The sequence below is a fragment of the Glycine max genome, chromosome 5 (assembly GCF_000004515.6).
Source record: "Glycine max cultivar Williams 82 chromosome 5, Glycine_max_v4.0, whole genome shotgun sequence".
Lineage (NCBI taxonomy): Eukaryota > Viridiplantae > Streptophyta > Magnoliopsida > Fabales > Fabaceae > Glycine > Glycine max.
In genome coordinates this window covers 40829858-40851484 of record NC_038241.2, presented here as the reverse complement: position 1 = coordinate 40851484, position 21627 = coordinate 40829858, and the positions used below count along the sequence as shown (strand labels likewise).

The window sequence follows — 21627 nt, the reverse complement described above, 5'->3', positions numbered from 1 at the left end:
GATAACTCACTTTCTATGTGTTGTTTGTATATAATCTTGAACCTTGTGTTCGTGGGAGGAGATGACCAAGTGAATTGTTTTAAGGAACCCCATACTAGAGGATGTTGGGACATAATGCTCTGATAGGATGTGATATTGTGACATTGAGGCACGAGTTTCTATTTTAATTGCATGATGTTCCGAACATGTTATTTTACTTTATATATTTTATTTTGTTGATTAACTCAAGTTCTTTTGTAAACTTGAATGACCTTGTTTTGAGTAGAAAATATTTTCATACTCTTAATTGATAAGTTTTTAATTTGATGATTAATGCGAATATAAATATTTTACTCATGTGAACTCCTTTATATTTTTTGAATAAAATTATTTTATATAATTTCATATTTTCATGTATTTTATTATATAAATATGTATATCAGGATAGAGAGTATCACAATTAAATCTTCCAACGGGTCAATTTTATTATTTTCATTTTTATAGTTGGGACAAAATTTTTAGGGAAAAGATGTGGTATTCCAATCTAAGAAAAGCTTTGGGGTTTGGAATGACCCCTCTAAGGTGGCAAATGATTATTATATAACAGTATTTCCATATGGCAGTGAAAAATGAGTATTTGAGCAGAAGATTTGGGTGAAGATGGGAAAGAAAAGAAGGAAACAAAATAATTAACCATAATGGTTCTCACTGTGTTGACTAGAAGTCTAGAACATAGAAAACTAATGAAGCATATAATTACCTAGCTACCGGGTAGGAGAGTGGAGAGGTGGTTTCGTAGAGGACCAAGATTCGAAAATCAACATCACACAGCGACAAACAAGTTCTAAACATACAAATTGAGTTATAAACTAATTGAAAGTGATGATTTATTTATATCTTCCGTAAGGATCTGCTACATGCAGATGCCTTATGCTGTTTAAATCTGATTTAATTATGGTTGCTAACATGGTTTAGAATTATGACAAAAGAACTGTTCAATTGAAATTCCAAGCTATTTGATGCCGGTTAAAAATTGAATTACCAAATAGTATCTTGTCCCATCCCATTTGTGAGCCATAATAAGTTTTAAATGGAAAAGTTAATTTTGGACTAGAATTTAGAACTATTCTTTCCATTCCTATATATAAGACTCAATTATTTAATTTATCAAAATTAAGAAATGTGATTAGTTTAGTTGATAACAATGAATTTATCTTAAATTTATAACTTTTTTTAAAATTATCATTGTAATTAATATTTCTTTCTCTTATACATCATTTCTCTTCTAATACATCATTTCTCTTCTTTAAATACATCATTTCTCTTCTTTAAATTAAGGATATTTGTAATCTAAAAATAATTAATACAAGAAACATTATAGATTAAATCTTATTAAAAGGAATAAATATTATTTTAAATTTGAATCTTATCAAAGTACAACTTATCCGTTGTATTTCTTTGTAATATAAAACTATATTGGAGCTTCACACCAGACCACTATGATAATTTTCCAGTGTATAGCTCAAGATAACCAATACGACAAAGGGAACTCTATATCTGAAAATCAATGGTACAATCACCAATCAACTCTGCAGCCTCAATGTCAGACAATATCGAGTTATTTTTACCTGAGGATAAAGATTCTAAAAAAATATCAACATTTTTAGACAATTCTTGAGGTGTTTCCTTTTTTTCTTTGTGGTTGACAAGATTCTGACGTTGCGACTCCTTTGCAGACGCATTTCTAGTAGCCGATCTTGCACATTCTCCTTTTTGCAAAGGTTTAGAGTCTAATGAAAGGAAGGGAAAGCAAGGAGGGAATTAGTATAACATCCAGTTAAATTCACCAAATTGATATGCAGAGTTAATTTTTATAAGGGATAACTTTATAATTGGCAATAGATATGGCATACATTGAAGTCACTCTTCCCAAGTACAGAATACAAAAGTAGGCATCAAGTTGTTAAACCATGCTCATGTTGACGGATGCAAAGCAGACATGCACGCAAAAAATAAGTTCTATGGAGGATTTTGAGGTGTGCCATACTGTTATAGACAGAATTAAAGTAGGCTACATGACACTTTCATGCAACCGTTACTAAAGTGTCATAGCTTGAAAGTTGTAAATGGTTGGGTGGAAAGGTTAACCAGGGAATATATATTGAGATGACGAGTACTGAACAAATTATATCATTTTCACGGTGCTTGAGCTACGTTTAGACTTTTAAAGTTACTGTAATTACTTTAGAAGAACTGATAATTTCCTGAGCAGTTCATGGCATTCTTAAGTCACTCATCATAAGCTAGCTGAGAGTATATTAGTCCAGATGTACTTGGGTAGCATAAGTTATGGAGAGTTAATACAAGAAGCATCAATGGAATAGAATTTAGAAAACCTCTAGAAAAGTACAAATTTCTTCTATATAGCATGTATTTTGATAATGAATTTGTTGCTAAAGCTTAAAATTTCATTGTTGAGAACTATTTTTTTTTTTTTTACTTTGAGAAATATCAATACATCATGAAATTGATATCATTAATTTCATTGAAACAACAATAATGAAGACAATAAGTAGTTGTAAAAGCAACCATGTAAATGTGAACCGGATACAATCCCCAGTGAGTGTGCGGTGTGCCAGCAATTACCTATAGATGTTGAAGAATCTTTGGAAAGCACGTCTAATTTAGCACGGGTAATGCACAACCATCTTCTTTCTGGCTCATAATTAAGTTCTGCTTAAATTGGAATATGCCAGTGGCCTTCATCTGATTCCTGCTACCACAATTGCCATGTTATATTTCTTTCTTTAAAACTTTATTGTTTAAACTTTAAATTTATAGACAAATATAATTTAATTTGTATTCATGTTCCGCCATTTTTGAAACAGTGTAAGAGCTTACCTGAATAACAACAGAACAAGGAGGGGGCATGTGAAACACTGGACTACCAGTATCAGAGAAACTGAAGCGTACCTTAAATTTGGAAGACAGTGATTCCAACATTAGAACGGCCTTAAATTGCAAATTATCTAAGAAAGAGAAACAAAGCCAAGCATCATATATGATTTAACCAAAAACCAAAGTTAAGCCTTATTTCAGCAAATATATAAAACCAGTACGACAATAAGAACGAATATCTGATAGAAAAAAATTCTTTCCAAAAAGCTTTGCTCACCTGATGCCTTTCTTTCCACTTGGGGAAAAAGTCATTTCCCAAAAGTTGAAATAGATGATCTCTCATCTCATCATTGGTAACAAGTAAGCATCTAAATTTTATAGCTGCATACAACCAGTACCTGAAGCACATGTTAGTAAATGAAGCATGATATGCATAATCAGTAGAAATAGATAACAAAAAAGTTATCAGCAATATATTATCCCATTTTGTTCTTACCAATTGTCATTTGATCCAGAAGGTGTTGCATAGAGTGCATCAGCATTATTCCACTTATCAATTAATGACCTATTGATTGGTTCATCCATTTTGTCTCCCTTGCTGCGTTTATTATGCAAAATAATAAGTGGAAACTTCTTTGAAGGGAGCGTTTGGCATATTTCATTGGCAACGGCATTGATCTAAATTTTTCATCTCAGAAGAAAATAATCAATAACCATAATAAGAACAACAAGCAAGGCAAAAAAAAGAAGTATTTGGCACATTCAGTAACTTGCCTTCTGTGGCATGAACCTCCCTTGGCCGAAAAGACCAACATTTGCAGCATCTACCACTGCTTCAAAAGGTCCATAGTATCAAGCGATTTCTGCAACGCACAATTTCACATATTCCAAGTTCAATTTCATCAATCTATAATGAGATTAGAACAAATGTGCATTATAAAAGTTCCTTACTTGAAATTTCTGGAAGTTTGACCCTTTTTCTCTCATTACAGCTAAGGATGCAACCAAATTGGCAAAATTCTGAGTTTCAACAGGATCAAGATCAATAGTTGTCAACTGCACCCCACAGCATTTACACAATCCATCGTTTCCAATAGTTGTATGAACAACTTCCCATTTCCCCTTACCCAACCACCCTTGCCCATGCCTGCCTCCACCATTATTCTCTGTTGCTTCCATTATTAATCTCTTATCCCATTTTCTCTTCCCAACTCTTGAAGCCTGCTTGTTCTTAAACAAATCAAAAATCAAAGACCCAGTAGTCGGTGATACTTTCCTCACAATAATTCTTAGTTTATGCAACACATAGTAAATTTTATCACTATTTCCAGCTCCTACGCTCACCCTGGAGAGAGCCTCCAACTCAGGTTCTTCAGGGTAAACACCATGTTTAGCATGTGCTTTTCAACAGCAAATGCCTTATCTATTTCCCCATTATTGCAAAAGGTGGACAAAGCAGGACCATAAGACCTTAACCATCTGCTTCACCATCTCAAAAGCCATGTCGCCAACGCAGCCTCATTCATTTGAACCTTATCCACACGCATATTCTCATACACTTGAAACCCTCTCTGCAGTGCATATCTCTTGACATCCTCACTCACCAATTATATCCCATCTTTCTCGGTGAAATTCAAATCAGAATTTAATTCAGCATTGCCGTTCAACTCAAAATGTGTGCCATTTGTTCCCTCATTGGGAACTTCATTGGAGGAAACAAGTGCGTTCAAAGTTCTAGCACCACTTCCACTTTTAGCTGGTCGAACAACACCAACAGCAGCGGAAGAACAAAGAAACAACAACAAAGTGTAATGATGCTGCCCCAGTTTGACACCCTCTGAGATTGCTGAGTCGTATAAGGATAATGCCCCCATAACATCACCTCTTTTAGAACACATATCCAAACCATTCTTCAGCTTCACTTCAGGGCTATCCTTATCCTTTTTCTTCTTCACTCTCTCACTAACTCACTAACCTTGTAACTGCTGCTAGTGCTAGCTTTTGGTTTGAAAGAACCCCTCCTGTCTCTCTTGGTGACGGTTTCCGGTGAAGAAGAATATTGAGTTGAAGGCCAAGGAAGATACACGCGACAAAGCTTTGATTTAGATAAAAAAGAGAGAGTGAGAAAGTTGCAGACTGTTGAAGTTAAAGGGGGCCATCAATCACCAACATGATACGTATTTGTTTTCAACACTTGCCAAAAGGAAAATTAGAATTTAATTTGCATTAAAAAAAATAGTAAATAAATAAAGAAGATTAGATTCTTCAAGTAATAATTTTTTTCTATAAGTGTGAAGACTATCAATCTTTAGCATCAACTCTCTTTGATGAATAAAAAATAGAGAGCAAACTCTCTCTCCTGATTAGGTCTAGCGGCCTTACATTTTTTAGTTTGTTTTTTGTGCACTCTACTATCAAGTAGATGTTATCTATTTACAACATTTAAAGAGATATGGATTTTGACTTTTTTTAAAAAAAAAATATTTAAAATAATTTTATATTTTTTTATCTTTATATTTGAAAATAAAAATTATCTCATATCTTTTTATCTTGAGAAGTTTTTATGTAATGCAAAAATAATTTTTATGATTAATTAGGGTAAATAATCATATGATCTAAACTTTATATATAATAATAGAATCTTATTCTTATTCTTACCTTATACGTAACTTTCACATTTGTAAAATAATATTCGTTGTTTATATTAATTATATTTTTGATACTAGCAAATAATATAATAATATTTTACTAAAATATTTATTTGATTAAATTAAATTCTCAAATTTAAATATCAAATAATTATTTTTTGAAACACTCGTTTGTGTATAACCTCGTAGATTCAATACTAAATCGTATTCATTAATCATAATTAATTTACTAATCATACATTTAACTACATTCCTTACCGCCTAGGTAACAATGCAATATTTCCTTTCATCATTTATGACTCAAGGTTAACTAGACTATATTATTAGTCTCACACGTGCAAGGTCTTAATTTTATCATAGAGCTCAAATTCATTACTTAGAGTTGATGGATTCTTTCTTAATCAATCATTAATTCTCCAAGAATTTAATCACATCCAATATTCATTCAACTAGTGTCCTAAGGTCGAAATTAAAATATAACAAATAATTTGTTAATTACTATGATAATATCATATCAAAGGAAATTATTATATTTCTTCTTGAGAATTTCCTATTGACATCTCAAGATAACACTCATTACGAGGAATTATCAATTGAGTCAGTTCAATGAAGAAATTTACATATACATCATCTATATATGCAATCTAATAAATGAGATTTATTAATCTTTATTTAATAAAAATCATTACATATATATTGATCTAAATGATTGATGTCCTATTCACAATAATCCTATGATCAAGAATAATTTAGATTAAAGGGTAAATAGTCACTTTTGTCCCTCAATGTGTAATTCGCTGACAAATGCATTCCTGAAAGATGAAAATACAAAATTTAGTCTCTCAAAGTGTAAAAAATACGACAAATATATCTCGTCGTTAACTTTTGTCTGTCAATGTTAATAACATAGCCTACGTGGCACGAAGGGACAAATTTGTCACTGAAATGATTGCCAACATGGATTGCCAACATAGGACTTATTTGTCATAATTTTTTTTTTTTTTACTTTTCATCTTCTCATTCCGTTGATAAATGTGTCCCTAAAAGATGAAAATATAAAAATTACGATAAATATATCCAGACGTTAATAATGAATTGTATAGGAGAGAAGATAGGGAAAAAGGAATTAAAAAAAGAGTAAAATATAGCTTAAAATTTGAACTCTTATACTTCGATTACCTATCTTTTATCCATTTATCAAATTGTTAATTAGTTTTTTAATTAATCAATACAACTACTTATTTTCCAAAATAAAATAAATTTCTTTAATTTTATGATATAAAAAAATTGAGTTACCTTTTAAAAAAATGAAAGTCTTTTATTTCTTGAATTTTTTTTGTTTCTTTAATTAATTATTAATTTTTATTACACACTCTATCACGTCACAATATGTCAAATGAAATGCAAGGTCGTTGCAGTCCCCTAAATCAGTCAAAGATACAACTCTACGTTCCAAAGGTAAAGAATAGATCTCTGTATTGGTTTTTTTTTTTTTTTTTTAAGTTAACCTTTGTATTAGTTTTAACATTATTATATTTTTTTATTTAAATTTATTTGAATTTTTTATTTTTTAGTAAATATTTTTGCTTCATTCATATTATGTATAATAAGTGTTGTCTTGAGTGAAAACACATAAGGTTTATTCAATGGATTCTTTCATATTTGAGGTATATATATACATTTTATTGATTAAGAAAAAAGACTTATAATTCCACTTTAGCTTTATCTAATTAAAATTTTGTGAGACTTTTTTTAAAAAAATAGTTGGTTAAATTCTTTTTTTAAAATAAATAAATAAATTTGGTCTCACGGCCGATTGTGTTTTTTTAACTCAAAATTCTCAAGATATTATTTTCAATTTAAATATAAAGGTACTTAAGTTGAAATTGAGATATGCAATGTAAGTATCCTGTAAGTATCCTGTGACCACTCACTGAATCTTAAGGTTTATCCTAACTTTTTCTCATATAGAAAAAATTGATTAAAATAAAATTTTAAATAATTTCTTATTCTATATTTTTTTTACTCACCCATCCTCTTCAACCAATTCACTTAATGACCTCATTGACTTTCTTATTCTATATACCCTTTCAAACAAACAAAAATAAATTAAATCACTTCCCAATACAAAAAAAAAACTCCAAAATTAAGATAATTTTTAACATTTCAAAACATATTAAATACCCTTGATACAGAATTAACCCTTTTTAAATCTTATACCTGAGCTGAATCACTAAATTTACTTTTATGTGAACTAAATACATTTTTAATCTTTAGCTTTTTAAATTTTGATCCTTATATTTCAAAAGAATTAATTTGTTCTCTTTATATTTTATTCTATATAAATTTTGACCGTACTACTACCACCCAGATTTATAATCGTGCATTTGTGTAAACTAGCTAAAGATCCATATGTATCCCAAAGAAAACTGTTCTTCACTTCAAAATGATTCTCCCTTTGTTGTCTCTCCAATAATCGTTTTCTTTTTTAAACTTGCATATCCAGTGCCAAATTTATTAATTTTTTCCACTATAAAATATACATTGGATTCGCTTTAATAAAGTTTATCAGTAATGAAATTGACTAAGTTAATTAAAAACTCAATTTCTTCATCGTAAGCTCAACTTGAGCACTCCCTAGACTCACCCCGAGTTTTAATGGTATATAATAAGCTACTAAAATTTTGCACCGTAACGTTTTACTATCTGAAAAAATTGTCATTGTGTTTTAAAGCTATGCACATTTGATAACTTCAAACACAGAAATTTCTTGCACATGCCTCAATGAAAAAAAAACTTAAATTGAGATGAATCAAGGTCCAAATCCACTCAACAGAAACACTTTAATAGTTGGAAGGAGTTCCTCTCAATGGAAAAAAATAAACTTCAATTGAGATGAATCAAGGTCCAAAAATTGCCAATGTGTTTTAAAGCTACCTTAACTACATACAAAGGGGTTAATATGCACATTTGGTAAAACTTCAAAGACAGAAATATCTTGCATTTGCCAATAGTTGGAAGGAGTTCCTCTCAATGGAAAAAAAAAAAAAAAAAACCTTCAATTGAGATGAGTCGATGTCCAAAGCCACTCAACAGAAACACTTTACAAACCTTTCTTGGGTCATAGCAATGCTTGTACATAAACATCAAAATTGAGTGAAAACTACTACGCCTTGCTATAAAATGCAATATAAATTTTTGACTTAAATATATTTTGAGTCCTTGTAAATTAGTATTTTTTCACTTTCAGTCCCTATAGATTCATTTTTCTTATTTTAGTCTCTGTAAGTTTACTTCTTTTCAATTTTGGTCCTGCAAGATAATTTGTTCATTTTTAGTGGTGTAAGTTTACATTTTTTTAATTTTTATTCTTATAAGTGCGAACTTATGAAGAGTATAAATGAAAAAATTGGAATCTTGAAAAGGACTAAAATTGAACAAACATAAACTTTACAAGAACTAAAAAAGAATAAAAAAAACTTAATCATGAACCAAAATTGGAAAAGTATCAATTTATAGGGACTAAAATTAGAAAACAAACTTGTAAGGACCAAAAATGAAAAAATATCAACTTAAAAGGGATTAAAAACATATTCAAACCTAAATTTTTTTAACCTAGGATTCAAACAAATCCACAATTTTATTTTTTTTAGATAAAAACCAATCAAACCATTCTTGAAAATCATTAAAACAAGCAAAATGGAATTGGAACAAGATTACTGCATATAGAAACAAAAGGGTAGGTATCAACAACAGCAGGTACCGATTTAGCATGTTCTAAAGCAACAATCTATTTTGTTCCCATTCCACCCATGTCAACTGTCAACCAAGGATGCAAAATCATCACACTACATGAGAATCTTAGCAATCCACTCTTTAGCACTCTCTTTCCTACATGAGAAATGTTATTGGGAGAGTGCAACTTTTATATATGATTCTCATTTCCCATTTGCTAGACCCATCTACACTACTATATCATACCTGGTTTGCCAATGACTTATAGTTGTAAAACCATAGATCTGTAGTAATAATGGAAACGTTAACTAGTAAATGGATTAAATCCTCAGTATAATGCACTTTAATGCATTATTAGTTGACAAGAAAATCATCCAGACTGGAAAAACCAAAAAATGATATTCCAGAAATATAGGAAGATAAAATGAACCAAACATTATGTAAGCAACATCAATTGCACTGAATGTTCCTCAAATATGTCAGATGAAGGATCCTATGTCAGTGGTCTCAAGATTACAATTGATGAAAACATCAACATGAGCCTGCCATCAGATGAAAATGCTACCTTGCAGCAACTAACTGCAGACAAATGCTGTCATAAAGGCATGGAAATACCTGTAAAATAGACAAATGGAAGCATCGCAATAAGTTATTGTTGTTCAGTTATTAAATTTGGTACCTCAAATTAGAAGGAAAAATGAGATGTGTGCAATTATCATATCAACAATGTACTTAAAAAAAATCTAATAATTCTACAGGGTATAACAAGATTTACATCAAACGTAGCTATTTACTCATGCAGGCTACTTCTCTACTTCTAACAAAGTCTAAAAGAACACAATTTTATGCAATAATTAAAAAAAAATGAATATATTTATCTTTTTGAGCATCAGGTATCTCTAGTTAACAGTTAACACTTGTACCCTGGAATTCACTTCAGCAAAACTTCAATAAATAAATAACACCATGATTTATTTTGACATTTTTTAAGTCATAATATATTAATACAACTATCATAGTGCGATTTCTATCATATGACTAACAATACCTGTCTATTTTTCTAACGTTAGCCTTACATCCAAAATTTAAAGACAATGGGTAAAATGGAAATGATATGAGCAATTTACTGTATAATTTAGAAGAACCCCCTCTTCCTACCCCTTGGTGCCAGGCTTCAGAACATCTTTTCCCTTGAAAGCCCACTTTATGATTTTTCACATCTAAGTAAATTCTATCACAAATATAAATACTTCCAGTGCCCAAGTGCTGATCATATGGTATACCCTATAAAAATCTTCCACACAACAAAGCTCTAACTCTAACCAACAAGAACCAAATGGTATGTCCATACAAATCAGCAAGGAAGCATTTTATCCACACCTTGAAAGACTAGTTCTCAGGATTAAGTCTAATTTGGATAAATTTCTCAAACATCACTTGTAATAGGAGAAGAAAAATGAATTATGCTTCTCCAAAAAGTTAAATCAACTTATGCACTTGACTTTTATAGAAGCTGTCTCATCTAACTTCTCTAAAATCTGAAGTGCATAAGTTGATTTCAATTTATTTTACATTCTTATTTTCTTTTCCTATAAAAGTTTATCCAACCAGGCCTTAGTCACCCCATTTACGGTTCTAATTCATAAAGCAACGGAAAACAGCAAGAATGGACACAGGACAAGATATGAAATATTAACTTAACCCACTAGGGTTGGTTTAGTGTGCAAAAGAGAAGAAGAAAGTAAGGGGTATTAGTGTGGTGTGCAATGAGAAGAAGATTACTATTAGTGAAGGAGACAGACCTTGAGGAACTAATCCCCAACCGAGAGACTCAATAGACAAGCTTGACACTAATCGAGCTGAAGCTACAACGCTATGAAACGGCATCATTGATTCCAAGCATCCCAATTCCACTGGTAACCTAATCACAGAAAAAAAAATGTCACTTTTAGGTTTAGTTTTAGGTTTAGAAGAAGGAAACGTTAATAATAGTGATGTGGGTGTGGTCTCACCGGGAAGTGCGAGAAAGGCGTGGCGCAGAGAGAGAAAGAGGAGAGAGAGAGGGTTTGGTGAACTTGTTATGGTTATGAGCAATAACACTCTGTAACCTACACATTACCTTCAATGATGCCATTGCCATTCTTCTTCTCAGTATCAAACCTTCGCCCGCCGCTACTATCACTATGCAGTATGCTTTCCCAGGACCACATTATTACCATCGCAACGGCGCCGTTTCGTCCTTTACATTTCCCATTTTCTTTTATTTTTATTTTTTTTAACAAATTGCATCCGTTTCTTCCAAGATTTTTATAATAATTAATTAATTACTTCAAAGCCATGCTTAAGATATTTATAATTAACTGATAGGATATTTTTAAAAAAAATTGATCGTACAATTTTTTACACTATTTTGATTATTATGAATATTAAATTGAATAAATATTCATTTTCGTTTTCAAATTTATTAGACGTCGTCTCCGGAGAAAAAATAAAAAATTTATATCTAAATTTGTAAAAAATATGACAAATGAGTTGAACGAGATCGCTAGAAACGTTGCCGCCAGACGCTAAGAGAGATTAAGCGTGGTGTCAAGAGCGAGGAAGTTGCGGGTGGCCCTAACCAACGACGGTGGCTCTGGTTTCGATGGTTTTGCGGCGATACAACAATGAGAAAAGGAATGGTCGTCTCTGCCAGTCGTCCCGACGCGTATGTTGCAAATGGAGGTGATGGCTTGGTGGTACCAAGATGATTGTTGAAGGTGCGAGACAAAGCCGCGTGTGGCGGTGACGAATCTGTTTTCAATTTCTTGTTTTCGATTTGTTGGATCTATTATGAAATTTGTTCGAGAAAGATCCTGCGATCTGATTTCTGAATCCTTTGTTTTTGATTTCTTGATTTGCTGTTATCTTGACTTCTCGATCGTATATGCACCGGACTGCTAAGGTAGTGGCGGCGGAGAGAGATTGGCAGTAGTTGCTAGAATGGTGGTTGTGGGAGGTGCGGTGACGGAGAGAAGAGGACTAATTGTTTTACTGGTCTACTTTGTTTTTATATTCCTTTGGGAGCCAGACGCATAAAGTATATTTTTATTATTCAGCTCAATATGGCCTGAAACTAAAAAAACAATCAAACTTAAACCGTTCCTGTTAGCGCATTGTATTACACATTTTTTCAAAATGAATACAGAATTACTGCGGATTAGAAAATGTTCATTCGTGTTAGGAAATAGCAAAGCACAGATTTTATTTTGCAAATCCTTGGCAATTTTTAATGCAAGCTGCTGAATGACACAATTGTACTAACGGACGCCTAAAACTCCATCCAAGGTTCACATCGAGACTTTATTTTAAAAAAAAAAATCTTTTACTTAGACTAACATGTTAATCTATTTTTACATGTTTAAAAATGTTTATATGTATTTCAAATATAAACCGTTATCATCATATCATCTAATTTATTCGATTGATCACGTTTGAAATAACTTTAGGAAAAATAACCACTTATTTCTAAAAAATTCTTCAGAAAAATAAACACAAACAGTTATTTTTTAAAAACAAAGTAGACCAAACACATAAATGATTCCAATTAATCCTAAACAGAATAATACCAGTATTTATCTTATCTGACTTTAACAAAATTACGGCGATTCACATGTAACTCCTTTTTGTTTGGGCATAATACCCCGCAAAATAAAGAAGTTATTCATGTTTATCTCAGCAGACAGTAGAACTTGTATTTTTGAGACTCAACCACAATATAAGAACAACACAATCACCAGAACAGACTAGTTGGAAAGTGCAATAACACGACTGTCTTACCCAGTAATGAAAATAAAAAATAGAGTAAAAGTATAAAAAAAATACCTATTAAGATTTAGAAAATATATGAACAAAATCATAAAATTAAATATTTATATTTTGACAATGTAAAGTTATTCACAAATAATAAAAAATTTCAAATTATTCACAAATATTTGTTAATTATAAATTTATTGTGCTGTCTCTTTTTCTTCTTCTAATAATAATATTATGATTAAGAAAAGTAACGATAATATTATTATTAGAAGAAAAAGAGATAGCACAATATATTTATAATTAAAAATATTTGTTAATCACTATGCCATCTGAACGGTTCAAATAAAAGACAACAATGAACTAGATCTTGTTGGAAAAGGGAGGAAAAATTCCATGAGATTTTGACATGTGTCCACCAAAACCATCTTTTGGTTAATAGATTAATAATTAATAGACGACAAAGCAGAGCAATTAATTCAGATTTCTATATGAATGACCAAATTAAAAGAAGAAAATTGATAACCGAAAAAATTGATCCTAGTTGGACTACTTGGTGGGCCTGTGTGCTTGACAATTGACACCCCCATCAAAGAGAAGCCATATAATGAAGAATGAAAGTGTTTTTACAGTTCAGAGTTGTAGCATACCTTCAAACAATTTTTCTTCCAGAGTTATCTCTGCTCATCTATGTTAGATTCCTTTCATATCTATTCTTCAACCTTCGGATAGGTTTCACCATTTTCAGAAACAAGACTACCACCAGGAAACAAAGATGTAGAATTACTGGAGTTGCCCGCCGTTTTGGCAACACCGTTATTAGTGGCTCCCTGCTGATGCTGTGTCTCAGTACTGGCGTTTCCAGTACAATTGATGTTTGGATCCTTTTGACTCTCTAATTCACTTCTGGCTAATGAAGAGCACTTTGTTTCTGAAATTGGGAACAAAAATCAGTCACTTCAAACAAGCAATAAAGTAGGAAATGCAAAAAATACACAACATATAGTGTGTTAGTATGTGTAACAATTACATTTAACATTTCTACTTGAGACAAACAAGAAATCCAGCACACAATACTTTCTGACCATGGAAATCAGAAATTTCAAATCCATTTCAACTGACATAACGATATAAAAGCAGGCCTGACAAAGCATTAATAAACTAGAAACAGCTGGTTAATCTGACTAACTGTCTTGATGTACACTTTACAACTATAGAGACAACCATTTTCTATCCATATGAGGTCTTCACTTCATGCTCCATAGATGATAGAACTCACTCATCCTTTACCACCATTAAATTGTAATCAGCAAAAAAACAGAACCACCCCCGTAACTTTGAAGTAAAGTAAATGGATTAGGTGTATAAGGACTGCACAAGCTCTTGCTGAGGAATAAATGGAATATGAATAGATTGGCTCTTGGCAGAGGGGAAAAAAATCATGTGCAGGGATGTGATATAACTAAGAATAGTCACGTTAAATGTTACCGTTGAGAAGAGGAGTTAAATGTTACCGTTGAGAAGAGGATCAAGCCTCAAGGCTCAGCAGGGGAGCAACAATGAAATCATGAAGATAGTCACGTTAAATGTGCAGCTTAAAGAAATGGATGGACAGTGCCAGAAGGCATAAAGCAAATGGGTCAGAGGAGTATCAGATAACTAACAGAAGGTTCCAGAATTGCTCTTTTCCTTTCTTTGCCGTATTTCTTTATCTTCATGAATTTACACACTGTCTCTGGACTGATAGATATTAGTACCAGAGCTCAAATACAGACACTTTATACATAAATAATACAGGTTCAGCTTCAGATAACTAACAGGGTGGTACAAAGACAAATCAACTAATGGAAAATAAACAAGCAGTTATTGGGATGTTTGTCAATGATATTGGGAGGGTGGGTGTTGTCTACATTGAAAGTTGAGAAGGTTCATTTGTAAGAGAACCAGTGCTAAGAATGGGATTTCATAAATTTTTTGCAAAGAAATTATAACTAGAACAGAAAAAAGTATTAACTTACCATTTATTTCTCCCATAGTGATAACTCTATTGAGAAAATCTCTAAATTTCGTCAATACAATCCTTTCTTGCTCTGCATAGACCTCTGTCATTACTTGTCCATAAGGCGGTTGCAAAGATGTGTTGCAAGCATGTGCCCTTGACCCGACAGTGGAGGCAGCAGTCATGAACATTGTATCTTGCTCATCGCACATCAATGCTAAAGTTCCAGGAGACATTGGCCTCCCTTTTGGGACATCAGCACCATCTGAACAAGAATTATCCGGGCTGATATTATCTGTCTGGTTTGCACTTGAACAATCATCATCAGCCATAGCTTTCTCAACATTAGCCTCCTTTTGGCTTGGTAATTGCTCCTGAGTTGAAGAAGCACGAGAAGTTTCTGTCTGATCTTCAGCATGCTTATCCATGAAATTTTTGTGGTCTGTCACAGTCATAAAAATAATTGGTGAGAGAAAATAAGTCAATAATGTACAATTGCACATTGATAAAGCTAATATTGTTTGGTAGATAGCAACTGGAACCATCAATTATTCAGAAAACTAGAAGTTTCTAGTCCAAAATCTTTACTTCTAAGTATATCTGTAAATTCATGGACCACGACTCCACGAGTATTAGAGCCTGTTTGGTTTTGGGAAATATTTTTTGATTCAATTTTCTCATTTTTTACATATAATTACAAAAATGCCACATTATTTTCACTTGATTTCTTGTTTTCACCATTTCCAATATAAATCTCTGAAAGCAAAATAAAATGAATTTTTTTTTTAATAATTATGAGTGAAACAGAAAATAGGAAAAGAAAGCATTTCCAGAAACCAAAAAGTTCTTAGTGTTTTATGAACTGTTTCCTAATCATATTTTCTATGGAATAACAGGAAAAATTTAGATGCACTACAAGGTCACTTGTCAATATAGAGGTTTCTTAGGTGCTAAATTTTTTGCAAACCACAGCATCTTGAGCATTGCACTCCGTCCCATATTTAAAACTCACCAAACAACTATCAAGTGGCAAATAACATCAGCAAATGGGCAGGGTTACCAAACATTTAGAGGTGTCATAGAATTAATTCCACTTCAAAGTTCAAAATAAACAGCTTTTAATTAATTGCACTTCCTTTTCTGCTTTCCTCATTTCCCGTAAAGAAAACTATTGTTTGCAGGTATATTATCAATTAAAACAGGCTGAATTCTGTAATTTATTATTTAGCTAATTAAATCCTCAAACTAGTTTGATGGCACATAAACAGCATGGTGATAAAAAAAATTCTAAACCTTACTGTGATTGAAAACTTGTTTAGCTCTTCATTTTCTGATGCACTTGTTTCTAGAACAACAAATTAGAAAGTCTTATCTGATGTAACAATTCAATTTCTAAGATGCAAAATTATACCAATCCATATATAATGCTCACTCATTGTATGGAACAGCTCAACTTTTTTAGGATCATTTGAGAAAGGGAAAAGACAGGGAAAATGTGGGAAACAGAAAAACCTTTTCTTGGTTATTACCACTCTACTCATAAGAAATTAAAAAAGAAAACAGTAATGATACTTCCAAAACAAATAACACAAATTCATAATTGACAATTTAACATGTCAACATACCTGTAAACATCTTAGCGGCTTGTCCAGATACTAGCACCAGAACTGAGCAAAGTTCCTTCAGGTGCTGTGGTTGTATGATGTCTGCTAAAAGAGACCTACAACAGTAATCAAGTTAATGACTAAATTAAATAAATATATCTTAATTTCATTATTTTCATGAATTTAACCAGTCATACCTGTACATTAATTTTGAAGGACCTAATGTTGCTGGTCCAACACGAGCACCTGGGATAGGTGACAAGGATGAGGAGGGTGCAGGAACTCTGACATTGTTTGCCTGGTGAACAGGTGAACATTAAAGAATATATATATATATATATATATATATATATATATATATAATTCATCATTCATGACATTACTGTATATAATTGAAAAATAAAAAAGTCATTAATAGTTTTCACCCTAAATTGCAGCGAGCTAATATGAAATAGCAACTCATGATGAGCTTTTTTTAGACCATATGTTAAGTCATCATGGTATTGAACCAAAACTTTCAGCATCAAAGCTACAGAATTGATTTGTCTTTATTCATTCACAATAGATTAGCATTTTGAGATAGGCCTTCCTCATGGAGACACATTGGAACAAATCAAAGGGAGCATATATAAATTAAATAAGGACTAAATCAAGTTTAAATGCATCTTTCATGTTTAATTGGAAATATAAACTGCTATTACATGATTGTAATTATTACAGTCAAGTAAGATTATGTGACAGTAAATTGTAAAACTGGATAACTTTTTTTCTCCATTTCTGCAATTTAACCAATTTCGCAAGTTAAAATAAACCTCTGAACAATATTAACAAATTTTTACCTGTTGCCCCTGCCTGCCAACTGATGGATCCTTGACAGTTGGCCCAAATAACAGTTCTTGACCTTTTCTTTTCTTTGATATTGGTGGTGAAGAATAGCCAGAGGAACCGATAGCTCCAGTTATGGCAGCATTGGCCGCCTGCTGAATATACACCATGTTGTTATTTTGATCTCCATGGAACAAAGCCTGTCTCTCTTCACTTCCCTCAAAGTTTTTGCAATCCATGCATTTACAATTTTCAGAACAAAGAATGTTGGCTTGGAAGCACTCACAGTACTTCTTGAGGCACCCAGATTTTTTACAATGGCACCCTTTGTTATGCTTTCCCAATATCAAAACTTCCCCAGCATCCTCCTACATTTATTTTTAAGTTCACAGATAGTCAACAATTAAAAACTAAAAAAAAAATGCAACATCTTTAACAATACTAGAAAAATTACTGAGTTCAGAAAAAAAAAATCATTTATTTACAGTTTTACACTTTAGAGCATATATAAGTGAATTTGTCAGGTGTATTAACAATAGGTTACTGTCATAGAAAAATTGTATACCTTCAAAAGCCAACATTTTGTGCAGACAATGAGACAAGTGGTTGTCACTTACCTGAGTCCTGAGTTGCTTTTAGTTACATTGCTTTCCGATTTTTATTGACTTTCTATCCTTGTGTTACTAAATTAAAAGAAAATGCAAATAAGGAAACCAAAAATGAAATGTATTGGTTTCATTGACACAACATTTTAGGAGATCCAAAAAACGAATTTATCTAAACTATGTCTTGTTTTAAATAAGCAAAGGCATAATTCCATAATTATGGAATGATGCACTTAATGGAACATAAAATTATGCTGTGGGAAAACAATTACACAAGCAGAAGTGACCTCCAATTATAATGCAGAAAATATCCCTTGTGCATATTAAAGAAAAGTAATAATGTCTTGTAACAGTGGAGCAGATTCAAGCCTGATGTGGTTCTAAATTTATAATCAATAAATACAATACCCTAAATCAACGTTATCGGCCACAATATAAAAACAACACACAACATTAATCATCACAAAAGCTAAACCAACCACATACCCTGCTATCACGTGTTCCATGAGGGCTACTCGCTATTTTTGGCCTAAATGCATTTGGATTCCGTTCTAAAGTAGCTTCAACTGCTTCTCGTCTAGCAGCTTCATTTTCCACATTGTTATAACAATTTACACAGTTGCAGCCGTCACAATATATTCCCGAAGCAAAACATTCACAATATCTGCTCAAGACATTTCAAACATTAGCTCCACATAGTTTCCCATTGCATCCAACAAGCTGCAAAAGCACAATACAAAAATCACAGAGAAAGTCAGAGTATTTCACTTACAGCTTCAGGCATTTTGAATGTTTACAATTGCACTGCTTCTGCTTCTTCGGGGTAGCTTCTTTAATTTCAAAGCCAGGCCTCGGTCTCGATTTAGGAGATTCTGGTTTCCTGAATAAAACAAACGTTAATTGAAGACCAAAGAGCAATTCAAATAATCAACAAGCACGTCAGCTGCAAGAAAAATAAAATAAAATTCAATGCATACTAAATTAACCAAAACCTAATAATAATTATCGGTCACTTCTTTCTCATTTCTCAACCAGCCAAACCCAAAACCAGAAAGGAAATTTCCTACAGAACACTTCACAAACTGTGATTGCAACTCAACTTCCTAACTACCAAACAAGCATCGCGCATGTACGAGAAGCATAAAAATCGAAACTTTATTCCCGAACTCGCAATCCCAGAATTTCCAAAAGTCAGACATTTTTTTTTTAAAAAAAAACATACAATTACACCTTATTTTTTTTCTAAGAAATCTGAAAATCCATATTCTTGAGAAATGAAAAATAGAAAACATTTAGGATTAAAAAAACTCACCCAACCCTGACAGAAGCAGAAGGCGGCAGTGGCAAAATCACCGGCGGCTGCGGCGGCGCCGGCATCCCACCGAAATCGGTGAAATCGAGCTGCCGCGCGAGCTTCTTGGCGGGAACATCGAACGGCAACAGGGCATTCGCAACGACGTCGTTTGACACAATATTCTTGGGAGCGCCATCACTCCCCTCAGCTTCACCTTCCCCCATCAAAACAATAATTTTAAAAAAAAAAAAAAAAAGAAAAATCAAAATTTCACTCACTCCTCTCACCGATTACTGATAACAACAACAACAATAATCAGCTACAAATTCAACAAAAAATAAGCTCAAATTCACTGGTTTCAGATCCAAACGGCGCCCGACTCTGCGTTCAACTCTCGAATCAAAGACAATTCGATCCAAACACCGACACAGAAGAACGAAAGAAAGAAAAAAAAGAACTTTGCAATTATTAAGAGAAGGGAGAAGGGGTTGTGTTGTGTGTGTTCTTTGTTGGTGGTGTTCGCCTTCGCCCCCTCTCCTCCTCCCTCTTTCTCCCAAGCTTTTCAAATTCAATTTTCGTATATATTCAACGGCCAGATATCGTTCCATTCTTCATCCAACGGTCCTTCATTAAAGTACCGATCACGCGGCGCAAATTCATAGAAGCGGTGCGCCTCTTTGCTTCTCTGCCCTTCAATTCAACCCTCGTCCAAAACCATTTTTTATGTCATCCGTTCATTGTGGACACGTGTGTGTTTTTTACCTGGAGTCTCACTTTGCGTCGCTGGGGTTTATAGCAGGTGATTCGGTTTTTTGGGTTAAACCTACAATGTAAATAAAGAGAGAATTTCGCGCTAAAATAAAGCGGTCCCACTCCAGTTGTTGACTTCCAAGAGCAAACTTTTTTACCATTAAGTGCAATTTCGAGCTAACTTTGCTATCATTTCATGCTTTCATGCTAGAGTAATATTGGGAAATTATCAATAAAATTTTTCAGAATGGTAAAATATTTATATTTGTATTCTTTAAATTTTAATTTTCATATGCCAAAAGTTTGTGAATAAAAAAGTACGAGTAGGAGAAAAAAACTTCAATGAAAAACTCAAATTTCTTAAGTAACATCAATTACTTTGTTCCTATTTATAAGATTTAATTTAAAAATAATATTTTTTTCCTTTTTAAAAGATCAAAGACATAATATTTCTTGTATTAATTATTTTTACACTACAACATCTTTAATTAAATAAAAAATGTTGTATTAATAAACATTTAGAGAGAGAGCAACGTTAATAACAATAGCATTTTTGAAAAAAGATAAAAATTTAAGATAAATTTATTGTTATCAGTTAAATTAATCATTTTTTAATTTTAAAAAATTAATTAATTGAGTCTTATAAATAAAAAACAAATGTAATATTTATTACATGGTAATTAAAAAATCTGTATTACAGTTATTTTTTCTTTTCTGGGACCAAAGACAAAAAGTGGTGAAGAAAATGAAATATAAACTCTATAAGTCTTTTGCTGTATATGTTTAGGATACTAAATTGAAAAGGAAATGACATGTTTAAATGTTTTGTATTTTTCCAGAGGTGATAGCAAAGGAGTAGATAACAAACTGACTCCACCTGGTGGGAAAGGGCAGAGGCTTCTGTATGTGTATGGTGGCTCTAAGGAAAACGTGATAAAACCATTAAACCCTATATATTCCGTGTGAAAAGGCTTAAAGAGCTTAAAAACTTCAATCGAACTACCCACTAAAACTGGACCATGGAAGACACACTCAACTGGGATTAGCCCAATATAAGCGAACATGAGAGCAATTCATCATAAAAGTCAAGACATTATTTGATTCTTTTTAAGGTGAAGGTTACAAAAGGTATCATGATCACTCTCCAAGTAATATTCCCCATTGTCAAGTAGTTTGATTATCATGAAGGAAAAAGACTCGTCGTAAAGAAACTAACGGATATGTACACCATAAAATTTGATGACAATTGTTCAAATGCGTTCAATGAGTTAATATGAGTATTGGGAAATTATAGGAAACGTTAGCCATTGTAGGAAATGAATCTATACTATTTTTAATTGTTCAAAGACTCTTGAATGAAGAAGAGTTAGGGTGTGTTTGATTTTTATTTTCTGTTTTTATTTTTTGAAAATTGTTTTCATTTTAAAAAATTAAAATTCTAAAAACATGTTTGGTTTGACTTTTTATTTTATGTTTTCAAGAAATAAAAACACTGCAA

General features: G+C 32.2%; 1 protein-coding gene and 1 pseudogene across 2 annotated transcripts; both read right to left on the bottom strand.

Moving 5' to 3' along the window:
• Positions 1-1409: 1409 nt before the first annotated feature.
• LOC100785832 (proteinaceous RNase P 1, chloroplastic/mitochondrial-like) lies at positions 1410-5044 on the bottom strand (annotated as a pseudogene).
• A 4652-nt stretch (positions 5045-9696) lies between these two features.
• On the bottom strand, positions 9697-20045 carry LOC100786353 (protein tesmin/TSO1-like CXC 5). Of its 2 annotated transcripts, XR_005891631.1 has the most exons (9): positions 19398-20045; positions 18858-18965; positions 18572-18749; positions 17495-17848; positions 16853-16953; positions 16677-16771; positions 15071-15493; positions 13703-13983; positions 9697-9875 (listed from the first exon to the last, which is right to left on the bottom strand). XR_005891631.1 is itself a non-coding variant. In XM_003524348.5 (8 exons), the coding sequence occupies exons 1-8, from the start codon at positions 19601-19603 to the stop codon at positions 13763-13765; spliced, it is 1686 nt and encodes a 561-aa protein (XP_003524396.1). In that variant the 5' UTR covers positions 19604-20045; the 3' UTR covers positions 13520-13762. The 2 variants fall into 2 exon arrangements, 1 of the variants encoding a protein (XP_003524396.1); XM_003524348.5 differs by lacking the exon at positions 9697-9875 and having other exon boundaries at positions 13520-13983.
• Between the last annotated feature and the right edge of the window lie 1582 nt (positions 20046-21627).